Source organism: Homalodisca vitripennis, chromosome 1 (assembly GCF_021130785.1).
Source record: "Homalodisca vitripennis isolate AUS2020 chromosome 1, UT_GWSS_2.1, whole genome shotgun sequence".
Lineage (NCBI taxonomy): Eukaryota > Metazoa > Arthropoda > Insecta > Hemiptera > Cicadellidae > Homalodisca > Homalodisca vitripennis.
The window spans coordinates 23,933,788-23,946,458 of record NC_060207.1 but is presented as its reverse complement, the minus strand read 5'-3'; the positions used below and the strand labels follow the sequence as shown (position 1 = coordinate 23,946,458).

The 12,671-nt window shown below is 30.8% G+C and overlaps 1 protein-coding gene across 6 annotated transcripts in view; it reads left to right on the top strand.

Annotated features, from left to right (window-relative positions):
- LOC124358265 (proton-coupled amino acid transporter-like protein CG1139) overlaps positions 1-12,671 on the top strand; it is an 80,145-nt gene that overhangs the window by 42,424 nt on the left and 25,050 nt on the right. For 5 of the 6 annotated variants that reach the window (XM_046810562.1, XM_046810589.1, XM_046810568.1 and 2 more), the window contains exons 2-4: positions 4,065-4,109; positions 8,815-8,937; positions 11,054-11,204. In XM_046810562.1, the coding sequence (XP_046666518.1) occupies positions 4,093-4,109; positions 8,815-8,937; positions 11,054-11,204 (291 nt within the window). In that variant the 5' untranslated portion in view covers positions 4,065-4,092. Of the gene's footprint in view, positions 1-1,693; positions 1,860-4,064; positions 4,110-8,814; positions 8,938-11,053; positions 11,205-12,671 lie in introns of those variants that run through there. The other variant, XM_046810580.1, reaches the window with a different exon arrangement.

Sequence of the window (12,671 nt, the reverse complement as noted above, 5' to 3'; positions counted from 1 at the left end):
AATGTTATATTGCTTTAAAATTGCGGTTATATTCTTGGATCGAAGAACCAATTTGTACTGTATAAGCACATAACCTGAATTTTCTTAAAATCGATTGAATTTTTTCACTGAGGACAAGAAGCTTACAAATTGCACCTAGTCCTATAAGGACCTCTGCGTTGCTTTCGAAGTGGCAGGATATTCTGGATGACTAAGGATAGGGGCCGCCTCCTGTACAGATCCATGAGAAAGAATTTAGGGCACTAATCTCAAATCATGTCCCCTCGCAAAAAGGGGAAACCAACTCTAAACCAGCCTCACCAGTCAAAGCATGCAGGGGATGGCACGCCCTTACATCTAGGCTAGCAAAACCCTTAGTGAACGAACCCCACAAACTCCAACTCTCAGTTCCTGCAGTAGACTAGGCCTGTCGAATTACCCTTGCACCTCAGAATTTAGAAATGTGCTGTTAGTGATTTACCACTCCTGGACATCCATAAGGTTGTCCAGATTTAAGGGACACATGTAGGTTCGACTGGAAGGTATAAACCGACCAGAAGTGAACCCTCTTGTGGAAAATCGATCGTTAGCCGTGTGCTTTTCAATGCAATTTAACTCTCGGGTCCTGACTATTATGGACGCTTTAAAAGGTCTATTTTACTCTCAGACTGGGCGTTTTTAAATATATAAATCATAATTTTGTAACCAATTACATATAATAATACCAATATGACTAGAAAAGATTGTAGGGAGATCCCTGGTCATCCGATACTTGATAAAGACAAATGGTAGTACGTTCGTGGAATATGTAGAAAATGAATCCAAGCACTCCTAGAAAAATTTGTTGATTTTGTTTCATCTATGTCACAATGCAATTCTTATCTTCCAGAATCTATGTAAAAATAACTTATCGAGTTACAAAATACACTAACAAAACACGTATGTTAATTATACATTATTAGTTTAAATTATTATTATTTTCATATTTATTTGTTGTTATGTTATTTATTGCTATTCATCCATAGTATTTTTAATTGTTGTTTTTCTTGATATACTTACAAATTATTTATCTAACCATAAATATGTGGAACTTCCTGTTTTTTGCATTTTTTTAGCCGAGTCTCTTATTTTAGATACAATTATATTGTTTCTCTGTGTTTATATGTATTATTTAAAAATGCATTGCCGTTGGTCACATAAATAAATAAAAATACAACACTATTTGGAGCTTCTCCGTCAAAATGCGTTTCTGTTTTAGAGAAATAATAGTCATAATTTCACTCGATAAGTTTTCAGCCGATCTGTGTGCTCCAAACACCAAAAGAAGTCCACACTCTAGCAATAAGTTCTACTCAAATGTTAAAATTAATCCAACCTTAGTAATATTTTCCATTAATATAATATGCTAATATACAAATTTGGAGTTTCGACAAAAATTCTGGATTAGCTTCTTTTCTTTGCATTATAGGGGCGGCAAAACTCTCCTAATGTGGTGTATTTGAGTACACAGAATGAATTGCTAATTAGCGTGAAGCGAACAATAGGGCCCCCACAAAAGGGCAGGGTCACCAAGCAGGCAAGCAGTGAATCTGACGCAAGGGATGAATGAAGTGGCGCGACCGGTAAGGCGGGGCAGGCACACCGGCTGTGTGAGCTGAGCGCAAGTCCTGTAGTCTAGCGGCAGGAACTCCTCGTGAAATGTAGGGTTGGCGGTCAGTCGCTCAGGAACGCTCTTAGTATCGACCCCTGTATGACGTCACAGGCTGTGTATCTCGTGTTCTGGACCGACTGTGTCATCTGCACGCACCGCATCTTCAACATCTACTGACAATGAGGACAATTTACTGACAAGGAAGTGATTGGATACTATCGCTAACCAGGTACTGCTGGGAATATGAGTGTCAACGTTGGTGTACATGTTTGATTCGACAATTGGGTTTTATATTATTATTTAATAAAACTCGACTTCACATTCAGATATTTATAATCACTATACCGTACTGTACATGTGTTAAAAATATCGCAATAACCTTGATTCTATTAATAATACATAATAATGCATTGCCTTTGAAATAATTATAAACATTATTGACGATTGTAAGCTAAAAAGGCTTCGTGTAGAGGAGAATAAAAATATGCAAGAACTGTCGTACAAGAATCGTATTTTATTCAAACAATAACAGAAGATATTAAATGTAAACCCTATATCAAGATAATTAGCTTTGCAATAAATATGCAAAGTAATATGATTTAAAAACTCAATGTTTTATTCAATTCAATAAAACACATAAACGACAGTATAAAATCGATTTTTTCGAAAGAAATCGAAAGGATATATAGCGTAGCCTACTACGGTAACAAATTGTGGTAATACAATTCAGAAATAACAATGCAGTGGTAAAATGTCTAATAATGTAAATAAAATGTACTTAACTACTTTCATATTTCATCCAATCCTTAAATAGTATATTCAGTATAAAACGTTAAAAATCGCATTGATAAAATTTATAAATTAACAACTCGATAAAGGAATATCATGTTTTGAAACATTAGTATTTACTCCTTAAAACGTAGGTTTCTTAAACCCAGATTTATTTAAACACACAATTACTTGAAATAGTAATTGATATCGGCAACTTTAACCGTACATATCGTGGTCTACAACAATTTCTTTGAGCTTCGTTACACAATTGTACAAATCAATATTGTATGCTAATATTCCATGTTGAGTGATACTTATATAATAGATGTTTTCCATTTTCCTGTACTCGTGAAAGTTATTTTAAAGGGCTGGCGCTAAAAATTTTAATAAATTAACCAAACCAAAAATTAAATTGTCTTATGTTAAATATAGGTAGCATTAAAATGGTCATGTAATTGTGTTATTAATGTGTAATTAATGATGTGTTACTAATTGCACTTGAACAACTGAACTCGATATACAAACTCTGCATATATAAATCATACTTTATCATGAAAGCCCTTTAATAATTAAATTATTTAAGCATTTTGTTGAGTTACATATTGTGTTATAAGTTATTGTAAGACGATAGGTCCACAATATGAAATAATAAAATCCATGTGGTGGTAAAAATGATTATGCCTCTTTTATTTAAAAAAAAAACATTAAGTACTGGATACTAAATATATATAATTATTATCAATTTTTGAAGTATATAGCAGTTTATATGACGTACATATTCAACACTAAAATACTGCAAATGTTTATGGTTGTCTGTTTTATCTTTTAAGTTATATATATTCTGACTTTTGCCTAATTTCTGACTTTCATGAAAGGTAGTGAAGAGTTACCATTTACAAATTAATGTACTTATTTATAGCCTACGTTTATAAACATTTTAAAACAACTATCATAGATTACCATCAGCTTTTGATCTTTTAAAATGTAAAATTGAAAGTTTTCGATCACGTAAACTAATTTTTGTAACATTAATAATGTTGTTAGTTTAGATTATAACAGAGTGATTAACTTAATTTATGTAAACATGCAAAACTTTAATATTTGAAATACACAATTCCTCATTGAAACTGTAAACAAGTAAAATTATTTATTACATTTCTTTGAATCGGATATTTTTCATGGGTGAGTGATAGAAAGTGTATAATTTTAATTTATAAGTCAAATAATACATGTACTATAGTCATGAGTATGAAATATTATATTGGCTTCTTAGAAGCAAATTAATTTTTACAAATCAATCAATCAGAACCAAGGATGTATTAACTGTGAGATTGTAAGAAATTGTTTCAATGGATAAATTATGTTTTGAACAAAAAGTGCCACACTCCTTTGAGAAAGAGGATGCTCTTTCACGTTGCAGTTTTACAATTGTAGAATGATATAAAATTTTTTAATGACTAATATTAATTTCAGAGATTTTAAAGATTAAGCTACGGCAGATCCATATTTTGTACCACACTCATAATTGCGTATTTAAAAGTAGTTTGTCTTTTTATTAGCCTTCTGTTATATCAGAGTAGATGTTATGTATTATATCTTACAGTGCTTATGATTTCTATGTACACAAAGAAAGGAGTTTCATGTTGTAATATTTGTGTTTTAGGAGGGCGGAGAAGAACTAAGAGTCCAGAATGGCGTTAGATGAAAAGTAAGTGTATATTCTATACATAATTCTCTAAACAAAATATTGAACTGGAAATTGTGGACATTTGCTACATTGTAGAATAATGCGAACTGAACTTTAACGTCTTGATCAGAGGGACTCGAGAAAATAATCCAAAACTTTATCAGCAAACGAGAAATAACGTAATCGTGGTAAAAAATAACCCAAAACATAACATTAGAATTAACGCCTGCTTGTTTACATTTAAACATGTGGTTCTCTTTGATTTAAAGCCACGTGCTAGATATTAACATACGGTAAATCAACTAACAACTGATTTTTATTACCAATGGTTGCTGTATTCATATTTTATTTTAAATCGAACTATAACATGTGGAATGCTGGTGGTATCGAATGTGGTGCAGTGGTATCGATATCGGTAGTTCGATACTTTTATTCGATTGTTTAGTGGAAAGAAATAGATTAAAATAAAACAGATGTTCATTTGAGTGGTATGACTGTGGAGTGCATACTGCGTGTTATTGTACCAACTTTGGGGAGACTATAATAATTGGGAAATGAGTTGGTCTGGTTTCTCATAATCTGTTTTTTGATCAACACTCGCGTGCACTGCGGGGCATTTTATCTCACAGAGGAAGCCACGCGAGTCGATCATTACAAGGGGTTATAGAATATTGTGTTGAAGAGAGCTTGGCTTAATAACCTCACTGCAGGTAAACTTGTACTGCCATCTTCAATATTGAAGGCCGCACACGGAGCATGATTCAAAATAGTCCAAAAGTTTGGAAAAGCCATAAATTTGTGTAAAGCTGCCTGTAACCCAAATTGTTTTGCTGTCATCTTCATGTTAAGGTAGCCTACAAAACGTTATTTAAAGACTTCAAGATGCCATGGCAATCGTCCAAAAATGTGAAAAAGTCAGATTTTTCGTTTGTACAATGAACAATTTTAAGATTATTGTGTGTTACATTATGTAGAAATAACTCAACGACAGTTGAAGGTTTTAGCCACTAGCCATGTATAATTTATTACTTTCCAGATCACAAAATACCACTAGTATCAAGTGAATTTATGTACATATGGGCTTACCCAAGGTAGAAGTTTGGCAGGAGGTCTGACACCTCTCCAAGTATAATAATACAAAACAATAACTTATTTCATAACACAGAGAAACAAGCGCATAATCCTTCGATTGTGACTAACAACATTCATTAATTAACAAGTAAAAAATCATTACCACACAATTGCTTCGAATATAATCCCTTTTGGTACTCATTTTGTGTAACCAACGTGGCTACTTTCCATACTCAAAACCTGGAAAACAGCTGCAAATCTGATTGTCTGAGTTGCGCTCGCGGCTACCAATAGCGCTGTCTGATACATGTGTTGAAATACGCATTTGGAATCAGCTGTTCTTAATCATTTAGTTAGGAGTAAAACTTTAATGTAAACACAATTGTTGTTATTATTTTAAGGCAATTACTCACAGTTACCCGCACTTCGCACGCAATAATTGTCACATATATAAACATGCCTAGGACATTCTCGTAGTTAAAATTTAGTTACGGTGTTTCATCTTTGTTTGTTTCTTTGCCCTGATCAAGAAAATATAATATACATATATAGGTCTCGGAATACTACATCTGCCAAAAGGCGTGTATTCCTGGCCTTTGTAATCTACTTCCGATCCAAAATATTTCCCGAGCTTTAGTTAATGTTGCCTTGTTGTTCCGATTAAAATATAGCCTATATACATATGTAGGCTTGAAATCCCCCCACTTTGGTCAAAAAGCGTCTACTCTCAGTGTTTGTGATCTATTTGCGGTATAATAATAAAGAGAAGAATGCTAACTTTTGGCTATTTGCGCATAGGCGAGGGGCTAGTGGAGGGAGGGGCTGATGGGTAAAACGGTGGTTGCAACTCTGGTGGCGGGTACGCGAACCACGTAAAATCGCGTACACCAGCTGTTCACACCCGTCCCTTAGGGATGATTTATCTTCTCAGAATGATTCATAATCAAGGGTATTTATTACTTTGTGATCGTGAATAAACGTCTGACAACATTCCATTGAAATTGTAAGTTTGCATTAGTCTAATAATTAAAATATTAATAAATAAATTACGTTTTGTTTGTCTTAAATACTGTTGAAAAATAAGATGATCTTTACTTTTTATAAATGTATTTTTAAAGTTATAATTGTTTTAATTTATTTCATTATGTTAAATAATAATAAGTTACTATTTTTGATTTTATCATATTTGCAGTGTGATGAACATTATCGTTCACAACTCGTATGGGAGTTTTTTTCCCTTTTTTTAACGTAAAACACTGATTACGTCCCAGAAAAGGCCACTTCCTGACTAAATTATTTAAAAAGATTGTAAATTGCATGCTTATAATAGTAATGCTTTTATTATACTCAAAATATTTCTAAGTTTTCCCTTTATATTATTAGAATATGGTCAAAGTCATAATTAAACTGAAATACATGAAAAGAACTAAAACTAATCCATTTAATAGAATTGTTTACGGTTTTTAAGATAACATGGTTTTCAAGATAACGAAGCGTTTCTTTATAGCGAAAACTATTGTAGTATAATAAAACTAAACAAAAGAATATTAAAACAATAGACTAAGATAACATATAAAGGAGAAACAGCGTTATTGTCATGAAAATGATTAAAATAAAGGTTTACAATATCATTTTGTGTTCCAAAGTTCAGTTGTTGATATCTTTAAAGTAAAAGTTTTAAAGTTCAATATTCAATACTGGCTGCATTTTTATCAGGTTTACTGTATTTGTTGAAAACTTTCCTATACCAATCCAGATATGTTTAAAAAGTGTAATTATTACAGTATAAGGTAAGATATAATGGTTTAACGATTTTTATACTAAACTGGACAATTCAACACACCAACTTAGTTTATAACAAGCAAATACAAATAAACAGAAATTGATATTTTCTAATAATATTTATGTATAATATTTTTGTAAAATCCGTTTTATGTAACAAATGTAATTTTTAAAGTTTTACAATAAATCAATTTCCAGACAGTCCAATGTGGTACGTTTTTTTTTTTTAATTTTGACTTATCGCCATACCAATAAGTAGTCTCAAACACTTACCCTTTAATGGAACGTTTACCATGGCACACAGTAGCATACCCATCAGAACCAGTGCTATGAACACTGTTGTTAAACATTTAAATTGTCAAGCTAACATCGCTTATTTCCGAAATAGTTATTAAAATTTTAAACAACTAAAATGTCTCTATATTTGGCATAAAATGTAACATTTGAAGTTTTTTTAGAAAAAATACAGTCGAACCTCGTTAGTACAAACTTTGAAAAAACAAATTCTTTGATAAGACGATTTTTTCAAATCCTTTTAAAACTTTTTGTAACACTCAATGCTAAAAACAACCCAAAAAAATGTAGTACAGTAATTGTTTAAACCTCCATAAGACGGATTTTTTATGATTTGGGCTAAAAACTAATACAATACTGTTTAACCCCTATACAACGAATAATCTTAGCACAGAACCCCTACAAAACGAACGCGACCTCTATAGGACAAATATTTTACGCCCTCGACCTATAAAGGTAGTTTTTCAAGGTACAGTACGTAGTTTTCTAAACAAAAAGTGACTCAAAACGCGTGTCTCGTCATGAAATCGCAGCTGTTGCACCCCACCCATCCCTCTTCAGGACTGGAGCAAAGATAGCGAAGTACTGGGAGTCAAGAAATGGAGTTTCAAGAATTTGTTGACTTCAATAATGACGTAGCAGTATGTGGAGATCTAACGGATAAAGATATCCTGGCTTCTGTTCAACTCTCAAATCCTCAAAAAGATGAAGCAGCTGAAGATGATGAGGATGCATGGACGGAGAGTGATCGATCTGAACTGTCAACGAAAGACGCAGGAAGTGCTATTGACGTACTAAAGTGTTTTTTCATGGAGATACATTGATTGAATGAACATGTAGGGAAGACGTTCCTTTAATTATATTCCAAGAAGTATCGTCCAGTTAGATTCCACTTTGGATATGGCAATTATTCATGCATGTAAACAATAAAAAATTGATGACTTTTTCAGGATTTGATTGCAATTTTTTATTGTTTGTAAAATACTGATCTGTTACTAAAACCAAATGCGCCAGTGATTTTATACATACATGCATGGATACTGTATTTTTTAATAATTGTTACAGTCTTATTAACCTAGGCCTACATTGACAAATATCTCCAGTTACGTTAACAACGATCCGTATAATAAAGGCTGGACACAACAATTTTCGTGTTACATTGTTATCTCAGAGTGAAGAGAAACTTTTTTAAGACTAATAACGGCAGTATTAAACCTCGATAAAACGAACCTTTTTTATCAAGAATATCTAGATAAGAGGAATCTTTTCCGTAGCTGTTGAAGTTCGTCTTGTCGAGGATCAACTGTATACAATATTTTATTTTTAATATTTATAAGTAAATGAAAAGATATCACAATTATAAAGACTTGATTCTATGAGTTTAAATGACACATTGGAATTAAAATATTTTTTAAGATTATCTGTTTTGCAGTTTCACATTGAAATCTTTAATGCAAAAATAACTAAGTAGAAATATTATGACTACTCTATTACCTTAACATATTATGGTTAATAAAAGCTAATTGCTTGAAGTTGTTTTGGGATTTAATTCGTAAACATAACTACTGGATCATTACAGGACAAATGGAGGTCAGAAAAAGAATGACGAGAAAAACTTTTCTATGCAAATGTCCAACTACGCTGAGGACTCGGGAGCTCCGTATGATCCCCATGAGCACAGAGTGGTGGCTAACCCTACTACGTAAGTCATATAACTACTTAACTAATGATCAACAATTTATGTATACTGTGTATTTGAAAAGTTTGAAATACTTTTATAAAATTATAACTGTTAAAATAAGTTCACAATTTATTATGAATATTAATTTAAAAAGTGTTTATTAAAAAGTGATTTGAGATTTTTTTATGAGATTAATCGTGCAAGATGTTTCTCTGAAAGTTGTCCTAAAACGTTTTTAGCTGATTGTTTTACAATAAAAATATAAAATATAATTTTTAAATGCCACTACCATTTAATCTGTAATCTTAAGGCTTCCTGTGATTATCAGCTTAATTATTCAAAGAGATAAAATTGAATTGTTTTGGTTTATCAAGAGTTATTTTATCAGTGATGTGAAAATTTACCTTAAACCCTATTTCATGCTAAACTGTACGTATTTGATAATAAATTAAACTACCTTGATTACTTATTTATAGTGTATATAATTGAAAATACAAAAATATTCTGTTTTACAAATTCATCTCTCGTTATGGACAAAACTCTTCAAAAAAGGTTAACTTATAAAATTCACAGAAATATTTAATTTAAAACCTTTTTGAAGCTTAATTGTGGGATATAAGTTAATGTATGTTATAAACACATTTGCCACAATTTTTACTTTGAGACCTTATTAAAGCTCAATAGTAGAAAATGAGTTAATTTAGGTTGGCACACTTTTTAATTTGAGACCTTATTAAAGCTCATTAGTAGAAGATAAGTTAATGTAGGTTGACACAATTTTTACTTTGAGGCCTTTTTAAAGCTTAATAGTGGGAGATAAGTTAATGTAGGTTAACCTGCATTACATATACAAAACCTACATTAACTTAAGTTAATGTTAATGATAAGCTTATGTAGGTTAACCCACATTACATATACATATCCTACATTAACTTAAGTTAATGTTAATGATAAGTTAATGTAGGTTAAGTACATTAACTTATCTCCCACTATTTCAGCTTCAAAAAGGTCCCAAAGTAACATTTTCTGTCATTTTAATCATTCTATTTATTTGCAGAGTTTTATCCATAATTAGAGAAAACTTTTAAAACTTAATAGTGGTAATCTTTCTGAACAAAATATGGTTATAAATAAATTATAATTTTCTTGTATAATTTGATTTATTAAAATTCTGCTTTTTAGATAGAACACAGAGAAAAATTAGAAATATAAACAAAATCTATAATTTAATATGAACTGGAAAAATAAAATTTCAATAACAAATAATAATTTGCTTTGAAAAATTAGAAACAGTTCAACTAAAACAAATAACATAATAAGTACAAATTTCAATATGACTATATATTGGTTTGTTTCTTAAGATTCTTAAAATTGCTATCCTTTTCCTACGTAATTGGCTTACTTGTTAATAATATTTGTTAATTAGAGAAATAATAGCAATAAATACAGATAATTTTAACATTATTTATTAATAACCTCAAAGCTACTACTGAACTTTTAATAAACCATTTAAGTATTTCTGGAAGAAATGTCTACAGATGTTATTTTTAAACCACATTTAAATCCAATGAAAATTAATTAACATTATGAATTAATACTATTTGTCAAAGAAAATAGATAATTATCAGTTTTCATGAGTGTTTTTGGTGTAATGATGATGGTTTATAAATCTAATTTTGCCAATTGATTTTTACGAAAGAATTTAGAAATTTAGAATCGCTATAAATATACATGAACCATATATAAAATAAAATTGAAAATATAACAATTTCTCTGTAAAAAAAATTCTGTTTCTAAAACAACTTCAACAAATTAATCGAAAAATATAATTTCTGTGTTTTAGAACGCAATCACCCCTAATACCAGTATAATTATTTGAATATATGTGATATTATCATTACCTGATTATTTACATGCATATCAAATCATTTCTGGCTCAAAATAAAATTTTAAAATCAAAAACACATTTTTCTAGTAATGACATCAATGTTTCTGTCTATTAAAAATTGTTACATATTCATAATAGTTATGCATGTGAGTTTTCTAACATATGTTACCAAAAAGTAACTTGAAACACTATTAATGAATACATTCAGCTAGTTATAAATGAAATTAATGTTTTTTTTTATGAACACAGCGATAGAGAGACACTGATCCATCTGCTGAAGGGGTGCCTGGGGACAGGCATTCTGGCGATGCCCAACGCCTTCGGCAATTCTGGACTCGCTCTCGGTACTGTTGCCACAGTACTCATTGGTATTCTCTGCACCTACTGTCTTCATGTTCTGGTCAGTGCTAGATTTTACAAATATATTGTTCACATTTGTTGGACTGTTGGGTCATGTGCCTTACTTTTCAGATGGAGTGACCAAATGATGGGTCACACATCAATGATTTTCTAATACTCTGAATAATATCCGGCTACATTTTAGACATTGAGAATATGTTCACGGACACTATTAATCACTCCAGAACATGTTTGCTAGAAAATAAAATATACAGGTATTTTTAATTTATTGGAAAAATTGCATTGTAATCTTAAAAAGTACGATAATTTTGGCTGCCCCGAACATGTTAACATATTCTGAGAAGCATGTTTCCTTTATGAGAATTGTGCAACCATAGGTTGAAAATTTAATCTCCATTTATAATCAATGGATGATGACACCATAAACTAAGTACACATATGAAATAGTATGATAGGACAGGTGAGAGTATTTTGTATATCAAGAGACAGTGTATCTTCCAAGCCATGCTGCAAAAAGGCTTTGAAGTCTGATTAGATCCATATTAAAAACCTTGAAGCACACTATATAGATTCCATGAGCTATTCTAATCTAATAATATCCTTGATGAACAATTAATTTTTAGTATATTGTTAAGGATTTACTAGACAGACTTTACTAGTGAAATATTCAAGCATGTATCAAATATGAAATAATCAACTATGCATATTATAATTTGAGACTAATTATTTTAATAGTTTAGTTTGATTTGTTGATGTTCAGTAACTTGTTTACTGTAATATAAAAAATTCTGCTCATAATTGATTCTAATTTTTGATTGATTGTAATACATAGAGTTAAAAATATTGAAGTTATTACCAGTATTAAAAACATAAATAATAATACATTATTATGTCATAAAAGTGTCAGTTACTTACATAAGAATGTCACGTACATTATCTAAATATCTATGAAATAAAACATATAATTACAGAAACTAGATACTTGCAACTATAAATTTAACATGTTTACAATAAAAAGATTTTAACCCTCGAACTGCAATCATGTTTTCCACAGATGGCAGGCCATTTTTGAGTGTTATGTACTCATAAGAATAAGAAGAAGAATACAAATTTTATTCTGCCAGAAAGTATTCCACAAAATACATTGGCACGTCAATACAATGTTACAACTTTTGTAATACAATGAACATTCTAAAAGTCTTGCTTCGTTCACACTGTTGAGATGTACTCTTCCACTGAAGAAAATGATCTTTTACATGGAAAATAATTTATTTTAGCTTTAAATTCCATATCACTTAGCATCCTTATATCTAATGGTAACTTACTGTATAGTCTAATAGCCATCATCATTGGGCTTTTGTCGGTTTTAGCTAGTCTAGTTTGAGGTAGGTTGATATTGTTACGACTTCTTGTTTCATAATTGTGAACATTTTTCCTTAGGTTTACTTTATCTAAATTAGCTCGGAGGTAAAGTAGGCATTGTTCTATATATAAAGAGAATAATGTC